At 55.7% G+C, this 27,834-nt stretch overlaps 10 protein-coding genes across 10 annotated transcripts; 4 read left to right on the top strand and 6 right to left on the bottom strand.

Annotated features, from left to right (window-relative positions):
- Positions 1-6: 6 nt before the first annotated feature.
- Positions 7-1,119, bottom strand: MYCTH_2122680 (uncharacterized protein; the record flags this gene model as incomplete). The annotated part of the gene is made up of 2 exons (XM_003659004.1): positions 7-265; positions 1,055-1,119. 2 exons carry the CDS (start codon positions 1,117-1,119, stop codon positions 7-9), a joined length of 324 nt encoding a protein of 107 aa, XP_003659052.1.
- Positions 1,120-5,581: 4,462 nt separating this feature from the next.
- On the top strand, positions 5,582-8,962 carry MYCTH_2295624 (uncharacterized protein). The gene is made up of 2 exons (XM_003659003.1): positions 5,582-6,717; positions 6,769-8,962. Exons 1-2 carry the CDS (start codon positions 5,676-5,678, stop codon positions 8,793-8,795), a joined length of 3,069 nt encoding a protein of 1,022 aa, XP_003659051.1. The 5' UTR covers positions 5,582-5,675; the 3' UTR covers positions 8,796-8,962.
- Positions 8,963-8,982: 20 nt separating this feature from the next.
- MYCTH_2313535 (uncharacterized protein) lies at positions 8,983-10,457 on the bottom strand. Its single transcript, XM_003659002.1, has 3 exons — positions 10,324-10,457; positions 9,986-10,210; positions 8,983-9,749 (listed from the first exon to the last, which is right to left on the bottom strand). The coding sequence occupies exons 1-3, from the start codon at positions 10,324-10,326 to the stop codon at positions 9,129-9,131; spliced, it is 849 nt and encodes a 282-aa protein (XP_003659050.1). The 5' UTR covers positions 10,327-10,457; the 3' UTR covers positions 8,983-9,128.
- Positions 10,458-11,474: 1,017 nt separating this feature from the next.
- On the bottom strand, positions 11,475-13,281 carry MYCTH_76526 (uncharacterized protein). Its single transcript, XM_003659001.1, has 2 exons — positions 12,705-13,281; positions 11,475-12,623 (listed from the first exon to the last, which is right to left on the bottom strand). The coding sequence occupies exon 2, from the start codon at positions 12,602-12,604 to the stop codon at positions 11,645-11,647; it is 960 nt and encodes a 319-aa protein (XP_003659049.1). The 5' UTR covers positions 12,605-12,623; positions 12,705-13,281; the 3' UTR covers positions 11,475-11,644.
- Positions 13,282-14,008: 727 nt separating this feature from the next.
- On the top strand, positions 14,009-15,251 carry MYCTH_2088056 (uncharacterized protein). The gene is made up of 4 exons (XM_003659000.1): positions 14,009-14,154; positions 14,228-14,288; positions 14,413-14,944; positions 15,055-15,251. Exons 1-4 carry the CDS (start codon positions 14,121-14,123, stop codon positions 15,172-15,174), a joined length of 747 nt encoding a protein of 248 aa, XP_003659048.1. The 5' UTR covers positions 14,009-14,120; the 3' UTR covers positions 15,175-15,251.
- Positions 15,252-16,540: 1,289 nt separating this feature from the next.
- Positions 16,541-18,327, bottom strand: MYCTH_2295616 (uncharacterized protein). The gene has a single exon (XM_003658999.1). It carries the CDS (start codon positions 18,124-18,126, stop codon positions 16,618-16,620), a length of 1,509 nt encoding a protein of 502 aa, XP_003659047.1. The 5' UTR covers positions 18,127-18,327; the 3' UTR covers positions 16,541-16,617.
- A 1,551-nt stretch (positions 18,328-19,878) lies between these two features.
- On the top strand, positions 19,879-20,809 carry MYCTH_2114693 (uncharacterized protein; the record flags this gene model as incomplete). The annotated part of the gene is made up of 2 exons (XM_003658998.1): positions 19,879-20,590; positions 20,709-20,809. 2 exons carry the CDS (start codon positions 19,879-19,881, stop codon positions 20,807-20,809), a joined length of 813 nt encoding a protein of 270 aa, XP_003659046.1.
- Positions 20,810-20,911: 102 nt separating this feature from the next.
- Positions 20,912-22,780, bottom strand: MYCTH_2295614 (uncharacterized protein). The gene is made up of 2 exons (XM_003658997.1): positions 22,412-22,780; positions 20,912-22,352 (listed from the first exon to the last, which is right to left on the bottom strand). The coding sequence occupies exons 1-2, from the start codon at positions 22,557-22,559 to the stop codon at positions 21,097-21,099; spliced, it is 1,404 nt and encodes a 467-aa protein (XP_003659045.1). The 5' UTR covers positions 22,560-22,780; the 3' UTR covers positions 20,912-21,096.
- Positions 22,781-22,820: 40 nt separating this feature from the next.
- On the top strand, positions 22,821-23,885 carry MYCTH_99178 (uncharacterized protein; the record flags this gene model as incomplete). Its single annotated transcript, XM_003658996.1, has 2 exons — positions 22,821-22,868; positions 23,199-23,885. The coding sequence occupies 2 exons, from the start codon at positions 22,821-22,823 to the stop codon at positions 23,883-23,885; spliced, it is 735 nt and encodes a 244-aa protein (XP_003659044.1).
- A 209-nt stretch (positions 23,886-24,094) lies between these two features.
- Positions 24,095-25,877, bottom strand: MYCTH_2295609 (uncharacterized protein). Its single transcript, XM_003658995.1, has 6 exons — positions 25,633-25,877; positions 25,276-25,309; positions 25,204-25,218; positions 25,084-25,133; positions 25,009-25,028; positions 24,095-24,951 (listed from the first exon to the last, which is right to left on the bottom strand). The coding sequence occupies exons 1-6, from the start codon at positions 25,654-25,656 to the stop codon at positions 24,351-24,353; spliced, it is 744 nt and encodes a 247-aa protein (XP_003659043.1). The 5' UTR covers positions 25,657-25,877; the 3' UTR covers positions 24,095-24,350.
- Positions 25,878-27,834: the final 1,957 nt, after the last annotated feature.

Here is a 27,834-nt window from a genome sequence, read left to right as displayed (position 1 = left end):
TCGACTTCAATCGGCGACGACCACCTCGGTTGCACCAGTTGAGAGGTGTTCGGGAGCAAAAGTGTCGAAGTTGCTGGATCCGAACTTCAGTTTTCTCTCGTCGTCCGGTGCAACGCGGGCGGTCTGCGGATCCGGGGCTGGCAGAACCAGGGAGGGTGGAAGCTTGCGAGTTATAGCGGGGGTCCCGCTTTTCAGCGCAGGCTGGAGGTTTCGTAGGGGTACGAATGCAGAGGGTTTGCCGGGGGATTCGAAGGGAGACTGTTTGCTGCACGAATTCCTCAGACGGCAGACAGAGAAAGAAAGGGATTGGAATAAAGAAGCAGAAGTTTGGAAAGTGGTAGTCCGTCCTCGGACGGACGGGTGCACGTCGATTGAAAGTTTCTGGGTGAAGTGCAGGGCGGGCGCTTCACCTGGAAATCAGCAAAACCGGGCAGCTTCCTGCAGCAAGTCTTCGAATTTCCAGCTGGCCCCAGGTCTGCAGGTGATATCGGCGCCGAATGCACGGCACACGGCCAGGCTGCTTACCGAATCAAAAGTTGCTGCTTGACGGACTTGCAGTTGAGGAACCGAGGCTCACAATTACCGGGAGGGAAGCTCTTAAGAAAAGGATTTTACTCTTCCCGGCGTCGGTGCACAGCATCGACAGGGAAGCCCGATCAAGCAGTTGGTTTTCTCGCGTGTTGTCAGGGGCGATTCGCCGGGTTACGCTGGTTGTTGCGGTTACTGCGCAAGGTACCTACAGTACCTGGCGACATGGCCCTGCAGCAGCGGGACCCCTGTCGTGGAGCTCTGGGAGCTTATGGAGCGGGAGCTCCTTCCCTGCAGACAGCTCTTACGGCACGGCGCTTTGGGTGTGACATGTGCCCTGCGCGGCACAAATCGGAGTTACACCATTCCCTCTGTGGAAGACACGGCAAGGAGAAGTACCCTCCAACACGGGGAACCGCCGCAGATGTACTGTACAGTACTCCATGCTTTCATACATGGTAAGAAGCATTGTCGCCAGAAACTAACTGTTGGGGCTTACACTCAAGGTTTTGCCGTAAGCATGCACTCGCGCCTCGTGGCCGCAGCTGCGACGAACACCCTGGGCTCGTTGTCTGGCGCAGCCAGCGTCATGGCGTTCCCTCTTGGCGCGGTCGTAGTAGATGAGCGAAGTAGATGCCGGGAAAAGCAAGAAACAGAGGAGCAGCCAAACAAGACAAGCAAGAGTTAGTGCCTGGAGCTTGTCTCCACGAGTCATTCGATCCGGCTGCCAAACCGTTGTCTACACTGCCTATCCGAATTCTTGCTTCCTGCCCGACGCTTCGTCCCCAATCTATTTGATCATCAGTCGTCCCACGTCGAGCTTCAAACCGGCCGCTCATTCAGGCCAGCCCGTGCAGAGTGGCTGCTTTGCGGACCGCACATACTGGAAACATGGGGGAAAGGGCTGATCGGGCGGTTGGACCTCTCCGTACGCCGAACAGTCTGTATTCCGCAGCCCCCCTACCATGTCAGCAGCGCCTCTCTCAAGTGCCTGTTTCAGGACGGCTCGGCACCGAAATGCGGTCTCCGGGCGGTCTTAAAGATGACATCAGCAGAGCTCACCAGATCAGGTTTTTGCTGCGTCTGTCCAGTTCACTTCAGGTACGGCACTCGCATCTGCTTTGAAGGCGGCTGAGAGAAAGTTGACCAACCCAAAGCAACTGCTTGAACGCGGTACGTAGTTGCTTTGTAGACTGGAAGGTAAGAAGATATCTATCTACACAGTACGCTAGCAGTAGGTAATATAATCCCTTGGGCGACTGAAACTTTGCGAGCCAACACTGCCGTTCAATGTCGGGCAGCACAGACACTTGCAAGGAGCCGGGCTCATCAACCCGCGGCGGAACTGCTTCAGAAGCCTCCCCTGTCCGCTCAAAGCGTTTCCATGGTGGTGCAGTGCATTGTGCAGAGCAGATACTGTACTCTCTCGTGAAGCTGGTTTCCGTATTCCCTTTCACGATCTGCGGAGTTGGACCGCGGCTTTTCATGGAGGTTCCTGTCGAGTCTATTGCGTCATCACTACTCCATACAACAATCCGAGCAACTCACGTCACAAGGTCTGGAAGCAATGGCGTCAGGAAAGGCCTGGCCAAACTGGCGCGCAAGTTGGGCTCCCAGCAACGGTTGAATCGATCGACCGGGGCCCCTGTCTGTTCCGCTCCTTGGCTGGGTCCGGGTGGAACTCGAAGGACCGATTGGCTGGTTCTGATTTGCTGCGAGCCTTTCTTGCTCTCGCGCACTACCGACTTACAAGTACTTAAGGTACGCAGATAACGTGTTAGATCGTTCGCCGTCCGGCAAAATAGCGAAGAACTTGCATACGGTAGTTGTCCGTTTCCGTCATTGGACCTGGAGGACTGTTCCATGTCATCCGCATCGGAGAATTTGCCCGCGGCCATCAAGACCTGGATAAAAGTAACGTTGAGCTTAACTTCGTAAACAAGCGTACACCTTTGATTCCTCCAAGAGATCCTGAGACAGAACTCGCCTCAATGGATTCTTCTCCACGCGAAAGTTGAGGCTGGAAATAGCATTACGGTTGCCTGGTGAGGGGTTGCCGAATCCCTCAGCTTTTCATGCGGTCCCAATCTGGCAAGCCGTCACCTTGCCTGGCAGGGCTGCGGCGGCGCGATATTCCAAGGCTGAGCAAGATCGCCGATAGCGCCCCCCTACCCCCTCGTCATTCTCGACCAACCTGATTCGTTGTGTCGTTTCCTTCGAATCGTGGGATCGGGATCTCGGTGGATCGCGACAAACAAAAAGAACAAGGAATGTTTCCGGAGAAATCTGGCGTGGACAACCGGGCGACGTCCATAACTTGGCGTATGACGAAAGTCTTTGTTTACTTTCCCCACGACCAAGTTGCCCTTTGTTGTCGCCTTTGGCGAGCCCCGTCGGCTGATCAGCGCTGGACGCACAAAAGCGCAAATGGTTGCCCAATGAATGACCTGCATGAATGACCCCGGCGAGAGCGGCAGCAAACACCGAATGGTCGTCCAATCGTGATACAAAGTCGAGCTTTCGGTGCCGGCTCCACGGCGCCAATGCAGCCGAGTTCAGCTGCCAGGCGCCCACACTTCCCACGCTTCCCATGCACGAAAGACTCCCAGACAATGGGTCTTTCATCCCTCCGCATCCGAATGCGGATTGGCTTGGTTTTTGGCGAGAGCCCACTCGCGGCCTCTGGTTTGCCAGGTCATGGCAAGGGCATGTTTGAGAAGCTGCATCAGAAGGCGCAGAATGTTGTGCACAATGCACAGGCGTGGCAGAGCAGCAGGGGAATCTGCCGCATCCGGAGACCTGATGCATTGGCACATCTTACAGGGCGCTTGACAGAATCCCCTTCCTCCGCATGCGGTGGTGGTGGTTGGCGCGGGGTAGAAGGAAAGTAAACAAACCAGACGCGAGCTTTGGGACCAGATAAACAGCCTCCGCGTTCCCCATTCCGCGGGGTAGCTGGGCTCGAGACGCGGTGTCACCTGACGAGAGCCGGCAAGGGTTGCCAACTTTGGTGCTGGCGTTGCATGGAAGCTGTCGCACACACCTTACTTACAAGTGTTGACAAGGTTCATAAATGCGATACACAAGCTTCACTTATTAGCTCGTGTTTGGTTCGACATGGTATGATGATTGCGCTCGCCAAGCCCTATCAGCAGTCGATTTCTATGCATCAGGTCTTATAAGATTTCGAGGTCGAGATGCGTCCCCAAATTCGATGGAATTCCGTGACTCTGTGGATCCCTCACAACTTTGCCAGCCGGAGCTCGTCGACGCCGCGAGCAGGCTGAATTGCTGATTGGTGCTGTCGAGATGTCGAGAATTGGTGCGAAAGTTTCTGCCCTGCCACGGCATCCCTCCTGGGCTTATCTTTGTCAACCTCTTTTGGGGGCCGCTCCCGACACTTACGATACGCTAGCGATAATACCTATAGTTACGTGGACTTGATCTTCTTGTGCATGATGTATAGTGTACGGATTAATCCGTACTGCTAGTACACTAGCGTGCACATGTTGTCGGTAAAATGTTCGGCAAGGTGGGCCGAGCCCACTCGCTCACCGAACCCCACCGAGATGATGCAGACTATTCAGCTTCTAACTCTGCGTTTTCGAGGAAGCCGTTTGCTTCATTCTCAGTGCACCATGGATATGGATGCATTGTGATGTATTGTATGTACATACTCCGCACTACATGGTTTGGTGATTGTAGGAATCGTGAGCGGATTTCTGGGGCCGTTGACAAAAACTGGAAGAAACAACTCAACGACATCTCTCCACTTCTCACCATGCCCTTTCCTCACACAGGCACTTGGTGCCTTAGTCGAATCATGAGCTCCTCAGCTGACAATCCCGTTCCAAGTTTTGTTTAGACGAACTGCAAGCCCAAACGGGCTACGCGAGAAAGCTTCAAGCGACCAAGTCACTCAAGCTCGCATCAAATGTCTGGCGCTCGTCACGTTGTTCCGGACAGGCAACCGCGGCAACGGATCGTAAATGTCCCACAAAGTTTCGTTTCTTGGCTCCGCCCAATGGATCGAATGGAGCCCTTGAAGTGCAAATGCAATGTGCTAGCGTAGTCGAGACAACCGCACGGGACTTTAGGGCTGCTGCAAGGTAGTTACAACGTGTCCGGGGTTTCCACTTGGGTCTCCAGCAGACTTGAATGTTTTCGGCTGCGCCGACGAGAATTCGACGGGGAAAAAGACAAACAAATGAGGATCTCTTCCTCTGAAAGAGAAGACGTTCGGTACGAGAAGGCGGTGAGCTCTTCGGCGAACAAGGGGAGGATGCGGGCGGGCACAGTTGGGAACTGGGAATCTAAGCGGTGTTGTCTAGGAGACTAGCTGGTCTGTGTACGAGGGAAAAAAAAAAACCCTTGGGGGGAAGGGGGTTTTGAAAGCCAAGCTTAACATTGGGTAATGTTTTGAACCACGTCGTCTGGCTGCCACTGTAACGACAACAGGGTATTCGGTCGGTTGCTGTGGTGTCCAGCAAGAGCTCGGTATTCATATTGGGTCGCTCCCCAAACATTCCTTGTCAGGGGATCGGCCGAGGTCGCTAGGGTATGTATCTCTGGGATGAGACTGAGTTGTCTCTTCCAAGTATTGTGACAGCCCAAAAACCTCTAAGGAAACTTCGGAAGTGAGCATTGCAGCCAGTTATAACTATCGGTGCAATGAATCCGGTGGATTCGCAAAGAGAGGTTTTTTCCTTGGGCTGGAGACGAAAAGTTACACTAGGCAGGAATAAGTTCAAGGTCCACGGCCAGGAGCAGCTTCTTGTATCGATGCCAAGTGCAATCGCCATGGGAATGTTGACCACTGAAAGTCAACAACGCCGCTTCTTTCTATGATTGGATCTGGAAGCATTCATTCTAAACTTGCTGATGCGGAAAGAGAGGTGTTGCCTGCTTCGAGATGTGCAGCAATCGGGGGTACCTTGCAGCGCCAGGCGCCCGAGCTGCCCCGCCCCCGTTTAGCGTTATCCGTGAACGATATGAAAAGCGGTCAAAGGTGGCAGAAAGATTGGCCCCGCTAAAAACTTCCGGGGTCGAGAGTACGTCGGCCACATTCAGAAGCGCCTTGGAAAGTCCAGTGCCAGTTTCGCTGCCAGTGTCAACTTCACGTTCAGTCAGTCCCTGTAACGCACAATATGGGCAACAAGCGGAAGCGCATGGCCAAGGAGGCCAATTCGGACAACCTACCCTCACAGAAACGGTCGAAGAAAGACGCGGCGGCGACCAATGGCTCTGCGAAGTCCAAGTCGTCCAAGACTCTCGACAAGTCCCCCTTCACCGAGCACCCCACTGTCGACGAGCGCAAGAGGGAGCTCGAGCTGTACGAAAAGCTAGGGAGCGAGGATGTCAATGATCGTGTCGAGGCCGCCGACGTAATCATATCTGGCCTCCTCGGCGGTGACTGCGTTCCCGAGCCCGTCCTCCTGCGCCACCTCGAGAAGCGGCTGTTTCGTGGTCTCGCCAGTGGGAGGAATGCCTCAAGACTCGGCTTCAGCCTGGTGTTGACGGAAATTCTGGGCCAATTGTTTGGGGACAAGGATTTGGCGAGCTCCAAGTATCCGGCCTTGACGTTCGACAGAGTGTTGGGCATCTTGCTGGAGAAGACGCAACCAGTGGGCAGTGTCCCAGGCCAGGAGGAAAGAGAGCACTATTTTGGGCAGCTCTTTGGCATCGAGTGCTTCGTGCGCTCCGGTATTCTCTCCGACAAGACCAGGTGGCTTTCGATCCTGGATCTTATCCTGAAGCTCTCGTCGAAGAAGAGCTGGTTAAGATCGCAATGTGGATATGTCATCGTGCAGGCGATGTCGCAGTTGAACCAGGAGCTGGCCGAAACCACCCTCGAAAAGCTTTCTGACGAAGGGTTCGCAAAGACGCCAGAGGGCGTGGGCATCTGGTTAGCCGCTCTTGACCGGTTTCCCGACATGAAGGTCCCGTCTCAGCCATGGCGACACCCCTTAGCAGCTACATCCTTTGCAGCTCTGCCCGCGGCTCTGAAGGACAGCGGGAAGGAGACATCATCCGACGAAAAAGGCAACAAGAAGCCGAAGCAGGGCACCTGGACTGCCCAGCTTCATTTTGTCTGGGATTTGATCCTCGCGTACTTTGTCAAACTCGGTTCACAACCAAACAACGACGCTGCCGATCAATTCAAACAGTTCTGGAATCGCGTCGTCGACGGTAAGTTTTGCGATGCTTTCCATTTCACAGCCCGTAACTAATGACACGCAGAGAGCTTCTTCTCCAAGAGCGCCTCGGACAGCCAGAAGTTTTCGGGGTTCATGATATTCCAGAAGATGCTCGAGGGCGGGGCCGATACGTCTTTCATCCCCTCAAACATCTTCAGCAAGAACTTCATGGTCTCCCTCATGAACCAGGCGGCCAAGGAGGACCGTTATCTTCACCGCGCAGCTATAAAAGCGCTCAAGGGCATGGAGGCCGTGGTTGAAAAGGCTCCCCATCTCCTTCCCACCGTTCTCAAAGAGCTTCTTGGGAAACATGGGGCGTACAACTTCGATCAGCGCACCAACACCAAGACCGTAGACAAGCTGCTGCAACACACAACACCCTCTACGGTCAAATCCGTCCTCAAAACTATACAGTTAAAAGATCCGTCAAAAAGCGGTCTTGATGAGTCCAAATACTACCAGGCTCTTGGAGCGTATCTGTTCAGGCTGGCCAGCGTCCCCTCTGAGGACCCAGATGTTGATACCTCGGGCAAGTCGGTGCCTGGCTTAGCAATCCGCGCCCTGACCGATCTGGCCTATTCAAACAAATCCGTACCCGACAGCGTCAGAGAGTCTCTACGGTCAAGGTCGACCTCGGCGTTTGCCAAGCTCGTCAGGAGACCCGAGGATTTCGGACACCTTTGCAATGCCGCCCTGTCTATCGATGCCGATGTCGATTCAGACGACGATGTCGCTACCTCGGCGCTCTCTGGCGCATATGAAAGGCTCAAGGATCTTCTTGATCCTTCCAAGAGCAACGATCGCACAAGGGCACCTCGGCAAGCATTAGCACTCCTTCATGCCGTGGCAATTCTGCAGTTCTACAACCAGGACCCTGACGTGATCGATCTGTTTGACGAACTTGGCGAATGTTACGATAAACTCGAAGGCCACGACCAGAACTTGAGCGAGGGCGTTTCGGAGTACCTAGTCGAGATTCTCTTGGCCATGGTTGCCAGACCGTCCTCGCTCATGCGGCAAGTCTCGCAGCAGGTCTTCGAAGCGTTCACCGGCTACATGACGAAGGACGCGCTCAAACTCCTCCTCGATCCTCTGGCCGTCGAGGAGAGCGCCAAGGGACAGCAGGCCCTGTTCAGTACCGAGGACGAGGACATGATGGATGCCGAGGCGGCTGATGGCGAGGGCGATGAGGAGCAGATCGACTCTGACGTGGAGATTGTCGACCTGGAAGATGCCGGCTCTGAAGTGCCCGATGTCAGCGATGAGGGTTCAAGCGACGAAGAAGACAAGGAGGACGCGGGCGCCGAAGAAAACAAGGACCAGGAAGCCCTGGACGCTCTCGATGACGCCCTTGCCGAGGTCCTGGGCACCCACCGGCTCGACAAGGACCACGAGGCCGAGTCGGGCGAGGAATCAGACATGACGGATTCCGAAATGATGGCCGTCGACGAAAAGCTTGCCGAGATCTTCAAGCAGCGCGCCAAGAAGACGAACAAGAAGAAGGCGAAGAAGGATGCCAAGGACACGGTCGTCAACTTCAAGCACCGCGTCCTGGATCTCCTCGCCATCTACGTCAGGAAGGAGGCGGCAGACCCGAGCGGGTCTCGAGACGTCTGGGACGTCCTGCTTCCGCTGCTCCACCTGATCCGCACGACCACGACCAAGGCCCTGTCCAACAAGGCTTGCGACGTCATCCAGACCTTCTCCAAGAGCCTCAAGAAGGCAAAGGGCGGAAGCCAAGTGGCCAAGATGCCCGGGCTGAGCCTGAAACGCATGGTGTCCCTCTTGGAGCAGCTGCACGAGGAGGCGGCCAAGGACATGTCCCACGCCTTTGCCAGGGCGGTCTCGACGGCCTGCCTGGCCGTCGCATCCATCGCGTGCTCCGAGGAGGGCAGGAAGGAGGAGGTGTTTGCGCTGTACGCGAGGACGCAGCGCAGGTGGTTCGACGGCGAGATCAGGATTCAGCCGTCCTTCTTTTTGGACTGGCTGAATTGGTGCCAGAGCCATGCGAGCAACGCGGCGGCGGCCACCGCGGCGAAGGAGGAGCAGGACAAGGGCAAGGAGAAGTAGATGTGTTTTCAATATTGTGAACGAGTAGTGACGGAGAGAGAGAGAGAGAGAGAGAGAGAGAGAATTGACACCTCTACCGAATATTTCCGTGGATTGCGTACTCTTGATCCGTAGCACAGTTCTCCAACATATCTGACTTAGCAAGAATGGAAAGAAACATATGCCATAAATGCTGTCATCACAATAGTTCATTCCGGGACCTCCTGGCGCCCCTAAGTTTTTTTTGCCAGATGGAAAATTAGTCTACCTTCCCACCCGCAAGTCCTCGCAGCCGCCACTTCCGTATGGTACAATAAACGCCATTTCCTCGTTTCGTGACCCTCTTCTTTACTACTACTCCTCCATCTTCTCCTCCTGCGCCTTCTTGGCCAGCCGCTCCGCCTCCTCCCGCAGCGCTTTGGGCACCTCCTGATGCAACCCCTTCGTGGGCCCGTCGGGCCCGCTGATCCACGTCATCTCGAGCTCAAACTCCTTGTCGTCGTCGTGGGCGACATAGATAATGCGCGCGGCCTCCTTGACCGCCTCCTCGAGCGTCAGGGCGGGCCCGCCGGGCCGGCCGAGGTCCAGCTTCTCCAGCTCCGCCTTGGCCGCCTGCCGGCCCTTGCCGGTCGCGGCGCCGTAGTAGCCCCAGTACAGGCCCGAGGGCTCGATCATGTAGAGGAAGGGCCCGCCGTGCGTCTTGCCGGGGACCTTGCCGCCGGCGCCGCACGCGGGCCCGCTGCCGACCTCGCCGTCGACGGGCAGCTCCTCGGGGCTGTCGAAGCCGCCGATGATGGCCGTGATGCCGAAGGGCCGCACCGACTGGTACAGCGTGTAGGCCTGCATGTAGCCGCCCATGCGCGAGGCGAGCTCGGCCGTCGAGATGGGCGTCTTAACGGTGTCGCGCCAAGCGCGGGCCTCGTCGCGCGCTCGCTCGACAAAGTGCCGGCCGTCGGGGATCATGCCGGAGTATACCTATAGGGTGATAGGGTGCGCGAGGTGAAAAGAGCGGGCAGACGTTAGTGGGGGGTTCACCTGTCCGTAGTAGGTGTGGGTGTGTGTAAAAGAGAGAGGGAGGGAGGGAGAGAGAGAAAGAGAGAGAGAGAGAGAGAGAGAGAGAGAGAGAGAGAGAGAGAGAGAGAGAGAGAGAGAGAGAGAGAGAGAGAGAGAGAGAGAGAGAGAGAGAGAGAGAGAGAGCCGGGCTAACGTACTACTCCTAGGTGCCTGTCGACGGTTGCGATGCGTTTGTTGGCGTTGGGTTTGAGCAGCTTGGATGTGATGATCTTCTCGACGGCCAGCACGATGCCGTCCTTGCACCGGATACCGATCGATGTGCCACCGTTCTCGACCGCCTTTACGGCGTACTCGACTTGAAAGTTGCGGCCATCGGGGGAGAAGATGGAGTTTGCGAGGTCGTAACCCGTGCCTATCGACGTCTGTTGGTCGGCTCTGTCAGCTACCGCTACCGCTACCGCTACCGCTGTTGAGGTGAGCCTTTAGTGGGGAACTGCTTGGTTGCAACAAGCAACCGAGAGAACGCAGGGCGTACCATTGCGACCCTAAAATGTCTAAATGTGGTAAGTGTAGAATATCGAGGGGTATTTCGGAGTTCGTAGCGTCAGCTGAGGAGACAGCGGTGCCCGAGGGTGGTGGAAGTTGGGAAGCGAATGCTCGGGGTTTAGAGTTGGTTTGGGGTCGGCGAGCTGTTGCCGCAATGAGCTCTCCTCCTCCATCAGGCAGCCTGGAGCTGCGCGTTGCTTCCCAGCTAGGTAGCTGAGGCTGGGCTGTGGCTGATAGCCCCGCCCTGTTCTTCAGCCTTGGGTGCGCCACAGGTTGGTGGCATGTGGATCCATCTTAACTTACCGACACGGATAAGCCGATAACCTTAGTTGGCACTCCGTACTCCGTATCAAGTAATGCGTTATGTGTGGTTGCTCTTATACTGATTTCTTGGACGCAATGAGTTCCGGCGGTCAAGCGGAGGCAGGGATGTTCGTGTTTGACTGATCCCAAGGTTACTAGTAAGGTTCGGTAGAATGAGCGGCCCTGGAGGTCCTTGGGGATGATTGAGGGTGGGCTTATGTGGTATTAACTGACCATTGCACTTCCGGTGTTCCTCCGAGGAGCGAGTGGTTGAATCCAGTTTGTGTGCTTCAGTTTTGATATCGAAACTGTTTCATCTGCTTTGGGTATGGCTTGATCCTGACGTTCTTCTAACCTTCTCATCACATTTCTGGTTTGATCACAAACAGAATCAGGTAGTTCTCTCAGCCTATTCTTCCAAACCTCTTGGGATTGCTGTACCCCATTATCCATGTGGTAAGCGCCCTCTTTCTACGCCGTCCTCGTAGATCCCACTCCTGGTATCGATTCAAGGTATAGGTATACGTTGTAATTTATATCTTGTGAGCACAGCAATTTGGGAGGTTATCATGCAGAGACCGGACAAACATTTAGACGATTGGTGCAACGCCCCGGAAGTAGCTCCGGTGCTAAGGTTAGTGAGGGATCCAGCAGTGTGCACTGTAGCAACCCCACTGCTGTAATTGCCCTTTACCTGAAAAGGGCAACGAACTGAAATACTCTTTCTTTCCTCTGTGTGCCAGTCCAATCAGTAGCACAATCGTTTCCTGCTGATGCGCCCAGGTAGCCAATACCTTGACCCAGGATCAAGTTCAAAAGACTTGCGTTGGAGAGTGTGCGGTTGAGACCCTGTAGTATTTCCGTACTTCAAGTCATACTGTCACGCTAGCAGACATGGGGGAGAAAAAGCATAGTACAACATGCATCCATCCCATAAGACGTGCGTATTCTGCCGACATACAGCTCCCTAGCCGTTATAAGAACAACCAGCAAAGGGAAGACCGTAATCACAACATCTCCTCATCCTCCCTCATGGCCATGACGCGCCCATACTGATCAGCCATAGCCGCCTCTCGAGCCCAGTCTACGCCGACACCCAAGTCGGTCGTCTTGTATACGGGATCGGCGTGCGCGGGGTTAAAACTCGGCATACCCCCAGTGCCGGCTGGGGCAGCAGGCGCGAGCGAATTGGTCTCCTTTGATGGTGGTGACACAGCTTCAGCATACGCCCTACGCGCGGACTCTTCGTACTCACGGCGAGCCAACTCCTCGTATCCCGACGCCATGTAAGGCTCCATGTAGTGGTAGGACGCAGTCGCGATCCAGCGGCCGTCACCGGCCTGGATCGGAGTCAGAGGCGTGCCGTCGAGGGACATGACCGTTTCCGGTTCGGTTTCGGACTCGTCTTGCATCATGCCGCAATCTTGCTGGAGCTGCTGGTCGATGAGCCGCTGCTGCTGCCGCTCGAACCGCAGCCGCGCGAGAGCCTCCTCCTGTGCGACGGATGTCATGCTCCAGTTAAGCGTTGGGTTGTCGGTGCTGTTGACCGGGGGGCAGGTGCGCCAGAGCTCGATGAGACGGAGTTTCTCTGGTGTGTCGACCCTCTTGAACAACTGGAACTGGGCTGACGAGAGACCCGAGGTGTCTACACTATGCTCTCTTAAGACCTGCTCGACGGCTGCGTGCTCGCTCTGGGGCGGCTCGGAAGCGGGCCGTGGTGGCTGGGACTTCTCTTTCGCGGCCTCCTGCCTTGCTATGTGGGCAGAGTGGGTGTAGTGTTGCGAGATGTAAACGATCTTGCGCTCTTTCTGGGCCTCTTGGACCGGCACGGGTGCGGGCGCTGGTGCAGGTGCAGGTGCAGGTGCAGGTGCGGCCGTTGGCTGAGACAGAGGGTCCAAGGTGAGATTGCGAGAGAAGAGCGCTACCAGCTCCTCTTGCGGCTGCATCTGTGTGTATACGGCGGCCATGATTCAGGGTAGAATTAGGCTGCAGCGTACAGTTAGCCTCACTCTGATCGCCCCAGCTGAAGGGGCAGGACGCCATTCCCGGGCCCCAGCAAAACAATACCTTTCAGAAAGCCCGTCGTCGACTCAACGCTCGGATGGCACGATACAGCTGTGCTCTGTATAGCCCAGCCAGAGATGTTATGTACAGTTGGGGAATGTGGCGGCGGTCAGCAAGGCAGTATAAACTGATATGCTTTGGAGCCTCTGGTCGGGCGGATAATGATGCGCAGCGGGCTGCGAGCAACTTCGTTTTATTGACTATGCTATGTACTGCAGAACGCCGTCACCTTTGCGAGAATGAGAGAGGCGAGGGCCGGAGAGCAACGAGGAAAAAAGGAACTGCGGATTCGACTAGCTCGAGGGGTCGGGTGAGATGGCGGATAATGGCGGGGCAAATGAAAGCCGAACCCAGCCAACAAAAGCAGGAAGAAGAGCGGGGGAGCGAGAATGGTAGCAGGTGAAATGCGTGCGATGACGACTTGAAAAGTCGAAAGTACGGCAGGAGCGAGACCGAGGTGCAAATGGAGGCAAAATACCTAGGCAGCTGATCTGTTCGATACCCGGGAGTTATAAAGAGGTCCCAAGGATCGAGATGAGGGGCAGGTCAGGCGAGGCTAATTTTGTTGAATGGATGCAGGGGATATGTCGAGATTAGAGGCAGGCATCAGCCCAACAATGGCACCTAAAGGATGATTATTCCCCTGCCAGCCGCGCGGTTTGGGAGCAAGTCAGGCTTCAATGATGCCCACATGGCCGGCCAAGTGGTCTGGGGTTGATGGGCCATTGGGCAGTGACACATCTCACAACCCTGCCCGCCCACCGCCGTCACGGGCCGGTCACAGGCCAGAGGTCCTAAAACAGGCCCGATTCAGTAAAGCGCTCGAGTCACCCCAATAAAACGGTGACACGATCAGAGACCCCAAGATGCGCGAGCAGAGCCGGCAGCAAATACGATAAAAAGCTTCGAATGAGAGCAGTCTTTGCGACCTTGTGGTGCCGTGTAATATCAAAAAGCCGAGAGGACCCGCGAGAGGACCCCTGAATTGGAGCGTGCAGGTGACGTCTCCACGCTCAGTGAAGTTCAACGTAGGAGGTTAGACAGTGGAAGGGCCCGAGGGGCACGAGGGGCCACCTACACTGCTTGGCTATCCTTGTTTGGCGGCAACGGGTGCTTGTCGAAAATGGGGAGAACGAGCCCCAAAGTTCGCGCCACAGATGACGTAGATCCTCCACATACCATGTACAGTACGTACCACATGGCACGGCAGCCTTGATGAGCAACATCTGTCTTTGGAGAGAGAGGATCGTTGCTATTTCAACTTGTTGAAACTCAACTTTTAGACAGTCTCAAGCCAGGACATAGAAGTAGTGGTTCCTCCATATTTTATCTCTCCAAGGACCGATTTCGAACCACCCTCATCTCGCACGGGACCCACACCGAAGTAGTCTGTACTTTCGGCAGGCACGAATAAGAGAGATGGCTTCCGAAGCTGGCCGCCCTCCTAACTACTGTGAGCGCCTTTTCCGCGACTCAGATGGATTGCGGGTTCCCTCGTTCCAGTTCGGCTCGCTAATCGGCCTTAGACGCGATTCTGGAAGTCCCCGAAACGGCCTCGGCCGCCCAGATCCGCGATGCTTACAAGCGGTAGACCGCTCCCCCTTCCTTCCCACCCTTTCCTCTTCTCTTTTTAGGTATCCCTCCACGAGAACCAGAAAAAAAGAACAAAACAAACAAAACAAACGCTAACCAATTTGCGCCCACCGTTCAGCGCCGCCCTGAAAAGCCACCCCGACCGCATCCCCGCCGACCACCCGGAGCGCGCCAGCCGCATCCGCAGGTTCCAGCTGGTCGACGACGCCTACTACACGCTCAGCGACGCCTCCCGCCGGCGCGACTACGACGCCCAGCGGAAGCTGTTTTCCGCCAACAGTAGCGGCGGCGGCGGGGGCCCGTTCGCCGAAGCCAAGGCGGACGCCGGCACCACTACCCGCGGACAGCAGGGGCAGGGGCAGGGGCAGGGGCAGGAGCAGGAGCAAAGGCAGCAGCAGGAGCGGGAGCGGACCGAGGACGAGCAGTTCGCCGACGTGTTTGAGGAGATGCTGCGCGAGGGGGGGATGGCGGACCAGGAGCCCGGCGCCAGGCCGACGAGCAAGGTCTGGAGCGTCCTCGGCGGGCTGAGCGGCGGCGCGCTGGGTTTCATCGTCGCCAACGTCCCTGGGATGGTGGCGGGCGCGGTGGCCGGAAACAGGCTGGGTGCGGTACGCGATGCGAAGGGAAAGAGCGTCTACGCTGTCTTCCAGGTGAGTTTTTTTCTCTCTTCCTTCCTTTCCACAGCACCTGCGTTCCTGGGCGAAGAGAGGGAGAGAGAGATAGTGGAGAGGAAGGATGGTTCGCTGACGGAAAAATGCAGGAATTGCCACAAACAGAGAGGGCGATGCTGTACTATTTGATTAATCTCTTTTCTTCTTCTTCTTCCTCTTCTTCTTCTTCCTCCTCCTCTTCTTCTTCTTTAGTCGTACAAGAACTCTAGACGGATTTCTTAGAGCGCAAGCCGACTATTAATTACTTGTCAACCGTAAAATAACTGATAATGGAGCTCTTCAAATCAATAACTTCGAACCTTGTTCCGTGGCCGCTTGTCATGCTCATGTGATATGCCCCAAGTCGTCAGGTTAGTCAAGACACAAAACCAGCGGGCAACTAATTAGTACTATCAAGTACCGTACATACATGGCCCCTTCCTCCTTGCCCCCCAACGCTCGCTTGTCCAGCCCTATGGCGGCACCCCCCATAACACCAGCCGACACCCCATCCCGCGCAGCCTCTTCGGCAGCTTGGGAAGACCTTAAGGATCCGCCGGCCGGTCAGGGTAACAGTTAGTGCGGTGTGGCGCGTCACACAGAGATAGCGTCATGCATCATCCATCTCCCCCTTATTTACCGAAACAGAAAAAAGATGGTAGTTTTTATTTCTGGGAAGCAACCGACTCGTCCTGCAGGCAGGCTGGCAGGAGGAGGGCGGGAGATGTGGTGTGCCCTTTGTTTAGCTGGCCCTGCTAGGCTGGTCTTCGTTGTGCCAAGTGGACCGCCGTAGCGGAATCGAGGCAACCTGAATGTATATGTATGTACATACATACATACATAATACGCAAGTTCATATCGTATTAGGTGCCCTTTTCGTGTATACTGACATGCACTATGGAAATGGCGCATGCTTCATGGGCTGGCTCGCTGCTTGCTTGATCATGTGGTCTCTGCTGCTTAGAAGGAGTGAGTATGTATGGGCTCCCACAGGATTTCCATTTGCTTAATCCAATTGGGAGCACACTATGTTCGTTGTGAAGCAGCTGGCTCTTGAGTATTCTATCATTTGTGGGACGGCTTCTTGTCGCCCGTAACGCGTATGCGGTGTCTATGGTATCGCAACCCCCATCACCCTCGGCATATCATTCCGCTATCTCGAACGGGCAAACCTTGGATAAAATAATATTCCTGCCCCTCTGAAAGCGGCCATCTACTCTCCCGATGGCGTTCCTTTCCTCTTGTTTCTTTCAGCACTTGCCATCGACCCTGGTAGGCTTCTTCATGGTGTCCTAAGATCGAGAACCAGTCTCCCCCTGGCATCTAAGGGAAGCATGGTACGTGTTAAGAGGATGACCTTGCTCCCGCCCTACCGAACACGGGGGCTTGTAAACCCACGCTTCACGGGCAGGGGTCGTGGGGCGCCCTGCGGAGACGAGAACGAATGACGATAGTTTTGCTGCCTTTCATCCTCATGCCGGCTCGTCTCGTCGTTGGTGTTGCGCCCACCCCATCCACGACTTTGCGCCCGCCCTTTTTGAGTCATACATGTACATGTACATACCCTTCCTTGACAGTGCTCATGGCCTCCGAACGGAGGCCGGGCCGGAGGGTTGCATGAGCGGGTGCATCTGGGTCCGTGTGCAGCTGATCTCTTAGACACCCGGACCTTGTTAGCCTCGCTGGAAAGCCTGATTGTACCGCGCGAGCAAGCTGTCGAAGACAAAGCCCGGTGACGGTGCGATGTCCTTCACGTTTTCCGTCACGAGGAGCATCTCGTCGGGCTGATCCACTTCCCTCTCGGCGCCAGAAGCGACTACGCCCGCCCGCTCGTCAATACCGGCTTCGAACGCTTCGGCGACGCTGGAGTACCTAGCACCTGCCCAGTACTGGGGTAGTGTCTTTTGACTGCTCTTTGGGGGCTTGAGTAGGCCCGCTTTCTTCTTTTGCCGGTACCGATTGATCAGCCCCTGGTCTTGCACGTTCTCTGCCGGCTCCCAGGTCGGGTTCTGGTCTTCGGGCCAGTCTCCTTCCCAGAGAACGAGATACTTGTGCACCCTGGTACCCTCCTCTATGAACCATTGGTCATCTAGGAGCTCCTTGACCTCCCATTCGTCCGCAGGAGGCTCATCTCCCTGCCTGATCTTCTGTTTCTTTGCCTGTTGTTGCTTTTGCGCCGAGCTCCCCCCGTTGGGCGCTCGCCCTTTGCGTTTTCTCGCTAACGACCCTGAAGAGAGACTGGCAGTTTCTGCGGTGCCAGGTTCTTCGGGGTGTTTTTCGGGGTCCATTTGCCGACCAAATGCTTGCGCCCAAGCCGGGTGTATCCTTTCGGTAGTGGAAGCATTGCTGAGTGAATTGGAAGCTGCGGGGCCAGAACTTGTGACGCTGCTCCCTTGGGGGATAGCTGGTCTTTGAGGAAGAGCGTCTTGGGAAGGTCGGGCAATGCTACTACCAACCAGAGAAGGGGTCTCGAGGGCAGATACAGATTTGCCAACATGATGAAGAGCGCGCTGATTCACCGATTCCGAGCCGACCTCCTCCATGTTGTCGTCGGACTCCATGTCCGCAGACCCCTCTCTTCCTTCCAGTTGCCGGAAAATTGCAGCATCGTCCGACTCCGCACTGGTACTCTCACCGATCTCACCATCGGCCAGCGCCAGCTCTGGCTTTCTCTTTTGCGGCGTAGACAAGGACGGGCCCCCGACCTCCTGAGCTAGCAGTAGGGCTTCGTCTGCCGCGTTCAGCACCGAACCACCAACGTCCTCCATAGGGATCTTGGCCGGCCGGCCGGGCTTCTTCTTCTTCTCCTTGGGACCAGCCCCCTGCCTCTCGGCTAACAGGCGTGCCCGCTCCTCCTCCTTCTTTTCGAGATTTCGGTACTCCCAATCCTCGAGCTCGCGCGGCGAGACGTAATCCAGCACCTTGTTGCATGGTATCAGGAGTTTCACGGTCGGGAGATCGGTAAAGCCGATATGGTAGTGAATCAGGCGCCGGGAAGTCGCGGTCATGTCTTTGTCGGAAGGAAGGATGAACTGGTCGATGATGTAGGCGGTCGAGTCCCGAGGCGGAGCCAGCGATATCCGAGGTGGTGGTGGCCCGGAGCCGGGCACATATTTCCGGATCGAGTGGAGGGGAATCTCAATCGTCGTTTTCGGCCGTGACGGGAGGCGGTCGTCGGCCATGGCTGCCCTGGGGGTTCGCGCGCTGATCCGACTGCGGGCGCGCCTCGACATGCGCGGCGCGGCTCAGCGCCCGCCAACCAAGGGAAAAATAGAAACTGGGTGGGAAAGGAGATGGGCCGTGTATTCAGTATTTGGTCCATGCCACGGGTGGCATCACAGCACGCCCCGACGACCGCAATGGAAACGGTGGCGCCAGTTTGTTGAGCGATGAGTTGTGGTTGGAAGTGGGGCCTATCAGCAGGTGAATGCAGAGCCTTAGCCACACCAGCCCCTGGAAGGTAAACCATCATTCCAGTCAAAGACTGAAAGCAATGAATAAACAAAGCAATTTGAACATCGAATAAAGAGGAGTTTCAATTTGTCACGCCGGTAGAAGAAAGAATATAACTCGCAATTCATCTCCGGTTACCTTCCTGAATGAACTACCTCCATACATAGCAAAGGTCCATAACCCTCCATGGCTATAAAGCTCCAGATCGTTGCACTGAACAATTACAATGATCCATGCCAACTGAGCAGGAAATAGCAATCTGTAGCCCACCCAACTATCAACTTGTTTATACGGGGATTTCTTGCCACCAGATCTCGCCCTCTATGGATGCATCTAATATGGCATAGATTATTGGACCTTTTTTTCATTCTCCGCGTTGCGCACAAGTATATCTGCATTAGCACCTCGGTAAAATCATGGTAGTAATCTTGAGGGCAGCAACCTCCCGCAAGTCATTGGTTGGTTGCCTTTTTGTTCGCCTCTGTTATTTTCTTTACCCTTATGAGCCAAATAACAGCTTAACAATCGTGTACTACCCGATTCTCTAGAACTTCACCTTCAAGGTAAACATGTACCAAATTCTGAATCCTGATACCACCATGCGCAACCCTACTCCTAGCAAAAGACACACGGCATCTCGTCTAATACTTGTTTTTCTCGGTATAGAATCTCGATATCCGTCTTGGTCCATAGTGTTGAGTTTCCGTACGCTAATGAACTGCAGACTCTGACACAAACTCTAACCGTACAAATTATGTGTGAAGTCCTGATATCGAACATGGAGTTCTCTACGAACATGTCCTTGATCAGCCATACTTCTCGAAGAGAGGAGCTGCGACTCCGAGATTTTGCGTGGAAGCCGTACTACGCTCGGGCCCGACATTTGTTGCATTTCAGGTGAAAATAGGTAACATTGGCAGGAGGGGCCTGAACGTTCCCGTGACAGCTACCTCTGTAGCAGATCTTAGATGTGAGGAGGCTCCTCTGTAATCCGTATTCAATCCTGAAATGTTCGTAGATGCAGTGTATAAATTACGGAGTAGTAACTTTCCAACATATAGCTGGTCCGTGCGAAGTCACCTATCCAGGATTCGGCTGTGAATGGCATCGCGGGGCGCTCAAAGTAACCTGTAGCGTATTAATTCAGGTAGCTCTTATCGCTTATCGCTCATCGCTCGTAGCTTGTCGTGCAGCTGAGGACTAAGCAGAGGAAGGAAGATCTTGGCGCCCGAGGCTTGGAAAATCCCAGCGAGTGGTCCGTATCCACCACAAAGCTCGTCACATTCCATCTCCATCCGCAACGGCAACCTTGCTGCACAGGAACCATTGGTCTTGCCAGCACGGGTTTTCGAACAAACGAATCCAAGCATCCCCACTCAGTCCTAACCTCTACTCCCAGCTCCGCTTTTTTCTTTTCTTTTCTTTTCTTTTTTTTGGCTTGACCCCAACCATCGGAACTAAGACTGCGGCACCGCTGCAAGATGCTCGCATCGACAGCGACGACCATGCTCCGCGCGGGCGCCGGCCGCTCCGCCGGTGCCCTCCAGCCAACTCTCCTTCGCACCGCCGCCTGCCCGTACTCCGCGGGCCTCTCCGTCTCCCCGATCTCGATGGTCGCGAGCCCCACGAAAGAGACCCAGAACCGCCGCGTGTCGACGACGACGACGACGAGGCCGACCGCCTCGTTCCTCCTCATCAAGCGCGGCGTCGCCCAGCAACCGCCGCGCCGCGCCGCCTCCACCCACCACCACCAGCACGCGCCCACCCCGGACGCCGAGGCCGACGCCCGCGCCGCCGATGCGGCGGCCAAGGCGGCGGCGGCGGCGCACCCGGAGCAGGTGGTGCTCGACTGGAACACCTTCTTCCAGCTGCGCAAGGCGCGGCGGCGGTGGCAGTCGGCGTTCAGCGTGCTCGGGTCGCTGGCGGCCGGGTCGGGCGGCGCGGTGGCGCTCAGCTCGGGCGCGGCCGACAGCGTGGTCGGCCAGATCCCGCTCGACCCCCTCATCACGCTCGGCCTCATGACCATGAGCTGCGCCGCGCTCGGCTGGCTGGTCGGCCCCATCCTGGGCACGACCGTGTTCAACGCGCTCAAGAGCAAGTACAAGGGCCCCATGGCCGTCAAGGAGAGCGAGTTCTTCGCCAGGATCAAGAAGCACCGGGTGGATCCGAGTGCGAGTTCGGTGCGGAATCCAGGTGGGTTGTTTGTGACCCTTTATACATCTTCTTTCCCTCAATCTTCCTTTTTCTATCTCCCCAAATTTTTTTTTACCTTTCCCATTTTCAGCAGGAGGTTGCGACTAACCGTTTGTAGTGCCCGACTTCTACGGTGAAAAGATCTCGAGTGTGGCTGGCTACCGGCAATGGCTGAGGGACCAGAGGGCGTTCAATCGGAAGAAGACGGGCGCGATATAAGAGGCTTGTTTAAATAGTTAAGCCGGGGGATTGTCGTTGATGATGGGGAATCATGCTATGAGATCACCCATGATGGGCAACCGTGCGTGGGATGCTGGCATTGGTGTTCTCCCCCAGTTTACCAAACTTGTGTTATTGGTTGCCCGGAGTTTAGGGGGTTCGCGGTTGTAACATAATCAGCAGGACATCTCCAACAAGTAGCGAGAAAAAAAAAAGTCTCCCCTTGATACAACACTGCACTGATATGACCTCTTGGTAGGCATTCTCTCTGTCTAATAACACCCCTGTCATATATACGGAAACGTAGGATCGACCTCCTGCTTCCAAGCCTTCATACCCCCAACAATGTCAACGATCCTCCTCTTACCCCCTCGATCCAGCCCAAGCTCCTTGAGCTTCTCTACCGTCTCCTGTGAATCCGCCCCCGTCCGGCACACCACGAAGATGGGCTTGTCACTGGTTGCTGCGTCAGCAGGCAGAATCTCACTAGCCGGCCCGCCGTCTCGCTTGATCGCCGCCGCCTTCATGAGGAATTTCCCGAACGGCACGTTGATTGCGCCTTCGATGCTGCCAAATGAAAAGTGCTCCTTCTCGCGCGTGTCGATGAGTATGTGCTCGGGCAGTTCGCCCTTCTCCCTTGCGGCATGGTACGCCGCGGCCGTGATGCGTTCTTCCGGCGGGAGGCTCACGGCCGGCGCGGGAGCGCTGCAGAACTGTACGTAGTCCGGGGTCCCGGCCTTGATGCCCTCCAGCGTCAGGGTCGAGTTCTCGCCGCAGGCAAAGCAGTTCCTCTTGCGGCCGCCCATCTTGAGGGCGCGGAAGGTGTACGGGCCCACTGCGCTCTCGAGGTCGTAGGTGTAGATGAGGAGCGTCGGCTGTTGGAGGTTCCTCTCAGTATTGCTGCTGTCTCCTCCCCCGGCCTCGGCCGGAATGTGCAGCGCGGACGCGAGGATCTTGATGGCTTCGCCGGCCTGTGCCACCCCCATCATGCCAACCACAGGGCCCATGATTCCCGCCTCGCCGCATGAGACCATAGAGCTCGGTGGTGGCGGTTTTCGAAAGCAGCATCGGTAACAAGGAGCATACTTGCCGTCGACCAAGCCTTGGGGTGTTGGCGGACAGTTTAGCACGGTGAGCTGGCCCGACTTTTGGATTGCTGCGGCCGTGACGAGGGGCTTGCAGACGAGGACGCAAACGTCTGAGATCAGGTACCTGGTTACCGGATTGTCGGTACAGTCCAAGATGAGGTCGTACTTCGATATAATGTCTGCGGCATTTTGAGGGGTGAGTCGAAAGGGATAGGGGACATAAGTAGGCAAGGGGTTGAGCGCTTTGAGGTGCGCGATTAAGCTGTCAACCTTCTTCATGCCGATCCTAGAGGTCGAATGGCCGACCTGACGGTGAAGATTGGAAGCCTCGACGACATCGCCGTCTATGATTCCAATGGTCCCGACCCCCGCGCCGGCAATATACTGAGCGGCGGGGCAGCCCAGGCCGCCGGCTCCGATGATCAGTACTCGGGAATTAATTAATCGGAGTTGCCCTAAGGGGTAAACGGTCAGAGTCTTGTTCTTTACTTTCAGCTACTGGTAAGAAGCTCACCCTCCTTCCCCATGCCAGGAACAATCATCTGGCGAGAGTACCTTTCGAACTCATCATCTGTGAGCCTGCGGCCGGATCCGTTTGCCACCGAGTTTGACGCACCGGCTGCGCCGTTGACTGACTGCCTAATCCCACCGTTTTCTTCCATGGCCTCAATGGATTTCGCACACGGGAGCCAAGGAAAGTCACGAAGCCGACTTGTGCTCTGTGGACTGTGGCGCCTTTGAACGCTAGCCACAACCCGTCACCTCCCTATGGTGCACTGCTGTTGGACGCTGCAGAACCTGAGCCGGAAATGTGGAGAGCGCTTGGCCATTCGGTCTCTTTCGTCGTTGCACCGCTGGCTCCGGGGGATTTGGCGTGCCGCCGTTCTTGCGTAGGGCTGAGACGAACATGCCCCTCCCCCACCATGATCCAGATCCTAGCTTCTCTTGGCGGGCGTGGAAATTCCCACCTTGTGGGTCTGGCCAGAAGGCGGTGAGGGAAAGCCCCGCTAAAAAGTTCAAACGCCCCTGTTCTTGGCTGCTTGCCTGGGGCTTTGGATAGTGTAATGCTCCGTACGAAGTACGTCGTCGACAAGTCCGCTCGGGCTATCATCGAGCTTCCACCCCGACCACCTACTACTAACCCATTTCCTCCTACGGAGTAAAGCCGTACCCTCTCACCATTTGTGCTCGGGTGCTGTGGAACGGACATACGGTACAAAATGGTAAGCAGGGCAATTTTCCTTTCCCGTTAACTCGTGATTTTTTCCATTCCCAGACTCAACACAGACCAAACATGGCAGGCCCCGACAGCCCCCCGCCCGTCCAAACGCCCAACGGCACGGCAAAAAGCCCGGGCCCGGCTGGCCGATCCCCTCCTGCCGCGCAAGCTGCATCGCGAGAACAACGTCGTGTCCGACAGCTTCATCAACTCGAAGCAAGACAAGCTCCTGATCAAGCGCTCGGCTTTCCTCGCGCGCATCGCCAAGTCGTCCGAGAAGTCCACGGGGACCAAGAAGAAGCGGCGCCGCCCCAGCAAGAAACTCGTCACCACCCTCGAGTCGCTGGGGGACGCGCTCGATGACATCCAGGCCGAGATGGACGAGAAGGAGGCGGACGGGTCCACGATGGACGCCGAGCAGGCTAGGCAGGGGAAGGTGCGGCACAAGAGTCTGAAGACCAGGCCTGGGGCGCTGAAGAGGAAGGAGAAGCTGGTCAAGGGAGAGATAGAACGGTTTAGGAAGAACCTGGCCCAGCTGGCGAATATCTCAGCTGCCGCCCCGTCAACGTCGGCACCAGCACCAGCACCAGCACCAGCACCAGCATCCGAGGCGGATGCGGGACAGGAGAAAATGGACACGGAGCAAGGAAAGGAGCAGGGGGCAGAGACAACGGCACAGCCTACGTCCACGTCCAGCCGGTGGGCGGCATTGCGGGGGTTCATTTCGGCGACAATGGAGCAGAACCCCGCCTTCCTGAACAAGACCTGAATACAACGAGATTTCCCCCGTCACCGAACTGCCAAGGGAGCAAAAATTCTGTCATCCTTCTCGGGGGTATCAATTGGAACCACTGCGCTGCTCGCGAAGGATGTCAATCTTGCAACAAACTGTAAATCCGTGCCTCCCCGCCTCTCATATCCAAGAATATCGCAATGGTGCCAACCCGAACAGCCACACCTCATGGCCATGACCCCATCTTGTTTGTTTGTTTTGAACCAACGCCCGCCAATCCCGGAGTGTTGCTCATATCCTGGTAACGCCCCAACTCCTGCAACACAAACGCCGTGCTGATAGCCTTTGACAAACCCTCATATCCCTGGCAACCGTCCAGTTCTTTATATCCTTCCGTCTCTTGCCAACCAGATTATCAAGTTTAACCAACAAAGGAGCCGAGCCTTCCCGATAATAGGAAACATGTCGCATGACCTGGTGACCACCCCGTCTTCGAACGCACTAGTCGACGCGCGGCGGGTCATTCGATGAGCCGGCAAACGGGCTCGCGCTCCGCCGCCTCTCGCCCTCCTTCCGTAGTGACTCGACAATCCGGAGCATCTCTTTCCTCCCCCCACGGCTGTCGATCATCTTCCCCGCCATTGACATGGACACTTTCTCGTTGGAGTTTGCGTTCAGCAGTCGCTTGATGAGCAGGTGCCTCATCAGGATGCAGACAAAGACGCCGCAGTCCTTGCTGTTTTCTTGTTGCGGGGTGTCTTCCAGCTGGTGAAACCGCAGGGGAATGCCGAGCACCATGCCCAACCGCTCGGCCCCTCTCCTAGCGGCCGAGAAGTTGGACCCGCCTAGCGAGTCATAGTGGAACGCAACCCGGTCGATCACCGACACGAGCAGGAGGGACCAGTGACTCCCGCTGTCGGCGTTCCAGCGGTCCCGACTGTCGCTGATCGGGAGGAAGATGTGTGTGACCTTCCGGAAGTCGGGCAGGGCTGAGGCGTCACCTTTCAGGTCGGTGGTCTGCATCAAGAGATGCGAGACGACGGGCCGGAGGAGGACAATCCGGGCTTGGGGGTACTTGGGCAGAACCTCTCGCTCGAGCCATCTGCGCGTGCATTAGTCTTAAGAGACGCGAACCCTGGAGCTCGAGGCTATATCGTACTCTTCCCAAAACGCGATGGCCTGCCGTTATATTGGTTAGCTGGAGAGCAGAGGGGCCGAGACGGTGGAAGCATACACTATCCGTAAGCCAGTCATGTTTCAAGGCTTTGATATCTTCGGTATCAACTGAAGCGGGGAGGGTCAGCGACAGCGGTCAAGAACGGCCGAATGAAAAAAGAGAGATATTTTCACGTACGGCGGATATCGTGGTCTGATCAGAGAAAGGGTTAGTCCCTACAACAATGAGGAGTGGAAGTGGAAGACTCACAAGAGAGGTATGGCTTTGGAGAAGACATTCCGAGCTGTCCGGAAAATCAGACGTCAGTCCCATGCAAAATTGCCACCGAAGCAATCGTCCTTCACCAGACGGGTCGCGACGTTCCCAGGAGCGTTGGAAACTGCGCTAGTGCGAACGGCTAGACCGTTGTTTCGTTTTGCTCAACTGCTCCCCGAACTCTCTCTTGTTGCACCACACCCATGTCCCACAAGTTCCGTGTTGAAAAAATCGCTCGCGCGGGAACAACAGCTCGCGCTGAAGCAACAGCTTTCGTATCCACACTATTCAAACCTCTCCGAGCCAAAGGAAGGTCGCCCCTAGCACAGCAGAGGAAGTATATGTCCTTACACTATCACCAAAGTGCCTCGCCATGCTCTGCCGAAAACGCATCTTTTCGCCGGAAGGATCGGAGGCTGAACTGCGCAAACACGAGTCGGGAAGAAAGGTTTAAAGAGGGCGCAATCGACACGTCGGCACGTAGTTCATCGGTCAGGGCGCTGTGGAGGGCGGCAATTACCAAGCAGGCCCGGGAGCCGCGGAGGAACTGGAAGGCGACTGAGGATTCGTCCGGGGGACCCTCTTGGCAAGGCTCGCGGGTTGAAGGGCCCTGGATGGAAAAGGGACGGCAAGGTAAATATCGGGGATGCAACACAACCTAGATCGTCTCGGGGGGGTTCACTGAGGACTGGAATCCAAGAGGCCTAAAAGAACCGGAATGTCTGCGATGCTATATCGTCGCCGGTCAATTGGGATGACTCGCGGGGAGAAGGCCTAAGACTCAACAAGGCGAGGCCGAATGGAGGGAAATCGAGCGGAATTTAACGTTAGCGTCCCCGCAATGCCAGTGCCCAGTCAAGCACCCCCCTCGCATTGTGGCTTGGTTCTGCAGCCCGAAATCTCGAACAGAAATCTTGAACAGAATTCTCTGTACGAGACTAAAGATTGTAGTAAAGCGTTAATGTTGGGCTAAAATAGCCAACAATGGAAGGAAGTTTTTCTGTTTGTCCGAGTTCAAAACTCGAATCCATCGAGTCCACAATAAAAGATGCTCCAATGCCCCCAGGGCGGCAGTCGTGGGACCCCAGACAGACGTCACCACAAGGCTCTTCACACCCGGGCGTGCTGGCAAAGCACTAACTCCGTAGTTACACAATTAATCGGAGGCCGCCCCAACGGCCGTTGATTGGCTCCCAAGCGTTGCGCCAAGACGCTTCGCTCCGGGGGAGTGGTGTGCTGGCCGCCCCGGCAGTGAGACGTCACCCCAAGACCTAACGCAAGCACGGAAATGGAAGGTTCCAGCCCCTCGAGTAGTTCTCGTTTTCGCAGGCTTGGGCTGTGTGCCCTTGGACGTTCTCGAGTCGTCAAGGGCGTCCGGACAACATGGGATTCGGCGATTGCGTGGCAAGTGGAAATGCGCTCAAGGCCTGCTACGTTGGCGTGATGCGACACCGACGGTTCTCCTGCTGCGGGAACGGGAGCTGCAGCTTGCACCTGCGGGCGCCGAACTGAACTATGGACTAATACCGAATTACTGCGACATCGCCGTGCTGCACGACGGACAATAACACACGCTTTGGGGGCTCCGGAGCCGGCCAGGGTATCAGCTGATAAAAGAGTAACATAATGAGAGCGCGCCACGAATGATTGACTATAACTCTGCAGAGAACTGTAGTAACGCTGAGGTATTATTCCATTGACACGATGAACGGTTGGTCTTTGGAGCATTCTGCTTGCTCTCTGCGTAATTAATTTCCTTGTTGGCTTGCTGGAAGATGCAACACACGAATTCGCTCCAGATTGGCCTCCACGCGAGAGTGAAAAAAAAAAAAAAAAAAAAAAAAAAACTGTTCACATGCATCTTCTCGTCATCCTGTTGGCTACGGCCATAACAGATGGCCAAGGATAAACCGTTGCGTCTTGCGGATGCTGATACATATTAAATAATACCTAGCCTAACTAGTTGGCCAACTGAGCTAAGTTATATGAACCCTATCACTCTCTATTCTCCAGGAGTTCGGGGTACGGAAATACAGGTTCATTGGTATTTTAATACAGCTTGCCCGTTGATGCGAAAGAATCAACGGCACGAATTAATTATAATAGCATCATGAAATTTCCAGGGCTCAAGGACGCTTTCGAGGTTTTAGTCTCTAGATACTTTGCCCAGCTTGCTCTTTGATCTGGACTCAGAACCTCTAGTAAACCATATCAAGAGAGCACTCGACATTGCTTCAAAGATTGCAGAAATTCCAGCGGTTAAGACAACTTTACCCATTGGCTGGCTTATGTTGTTAAAACAGGGAGGCGTGTTCACATCGTCGGTTTCGGTCTCAATGAACAGCGGTTCAATCCCTATAACCCATCTCACTTCAATGTCTGCTTGTCCAAGGCGACTTTCTCTCAGCTGTGCGCGAATGGTCCGACTGTGAATCGGGATACTGCTGAGTATAGGCCGCAGGCTGCCGAAGACTTACTACCTATCAATTTCGTCTCAACACGCATGAGAGAAGCAGGGCAAACCCACATCAAAGAGTCACTGTGACCACATAT

Source organism: Thermothelomyces thermophilus, chromosome 1 (assembly GCF_000226095.1).
Source record: "Thermothelomyces thermophilus ATCC 42464 chromosome 1, complete sequence".
Taxonomy (NCBI): Eukaryota; Fungi; Ascomycota; class Sordariomycetes; order Sordariales; family Chaetomiaceae; genus Thermothelomyces; species Thermothelomyces thermophilus.
The sequence above is the reverse complement of the archived record's forward strand: the minus strand, read 5'-3'. Positions and strand labels throughout refer to the sequence as shown.

What these genes read in the sequence shown, in the direction of transcription:
- MYCTH_2295624 (XM_003659003.1), top strand. Translation starts at nt 5,676, where the DNA reads ATGGGCAACAAGCGGAAGCGCATGGCCAAGGAGGCCAATTCGGACAAC. An exon ending in CTGGAATCGCGTCGTCGACG is followed by an intron (nt 6,718 to 6,768) that starts GTAAGTTTTGCG and finishes AATGACACGCAG; the next exon opens with AGAGCTTCTTCTCCAAGAGC.
- MYCTH_2313535 (XM_003659002.1), bottom strand. An exon ending in TCGACAGGCACCTAGGAGTA is followed by an intron (nt 9,750 to 9,985) that starts GTACGTTAGCCC and finishes ATCACCCTATAG; the next exon opens with GTATACTCCGGCATGATCCC.
- MYCTH_76526 (XM_003659001.1), bottom strand. Translation starts at nt 12,604, where the DNA reads ATGGCCGCCGTATACACACAGATGCAGCCGCAAGAGGAGCTGGTAGCG.
- MYCTH_2088056 (XM_003659000.1), top strand. Translation starts at nt 14,121, where the DNA reads ATGGCTTCCGAAGCTGGCCGCCCTCCTAACTACT. An exon ending in ATCCGCGATGCTTACAAGCG is followed by an intron (nt 14,289 to 14,412) that starts GTAGACCGCTCC and finishes CCCACCGTTCAG; the next exon opens with CGCCGCCCTGAAAAGCCACC. An exon ending in GCGTCTACGCTGTCTTCCAG is followed by an intron (nt 14,945 to 15,054) that starts GTGAGTTTTTTT and finishes GGAAAAATGCAG; the next exon opens with GAATTGCCACAAACAGAGAG.
- MYCTH_2295616 (XM_003658999.1), bottom strand. Translation starts at nt 18,126, where the DNA reads ATGGCCGACGACCGCCTCCCGTCACGGCCGAAAACGACGATTGAGATT.
- MYCTH_2295614 (XM_003658997.1), bottom strand. Translation starts at nt 22,559, where the DNA reads ATGGAAGAAAACGGTGGGATTAGGCAGTCAGTCAACGGCGCAGCCGGT. An exon ending in TCCTGGCATGGGGAAGGAGG is followed by an intron (nt 22,353 to 22,411) that starts GTGAGCTTCTTA and finishes TTTACCCCTTAG; the next exon opens with GGCAACTCCGATTAATTAAT.
- MYCTH_2295609 (XM_003658995.1), bottom strand. Translation starts at nt 25,656, where the DNA reads ATGGCGAGGCACTTTGGTGATAGT. An exon ending in CGAGGCACTTTGGTGATAGT is followed by an intron (nt 25,310 to 25,632) that starts GTAAGGACATAT and finishes TTTTCCGGACAG; the next exon opens with CTCGGAATGTCTTCTCCAAA. An exon ending in GCCATCGCGTTTTGGGAAGA is followed by an intron (nt 24,952 to 25,008) that starts GTACGATATAGC and finishes ATGCACGCGCAG; the next exon opens with ATGGCTCGAGCGAGAGGTTC.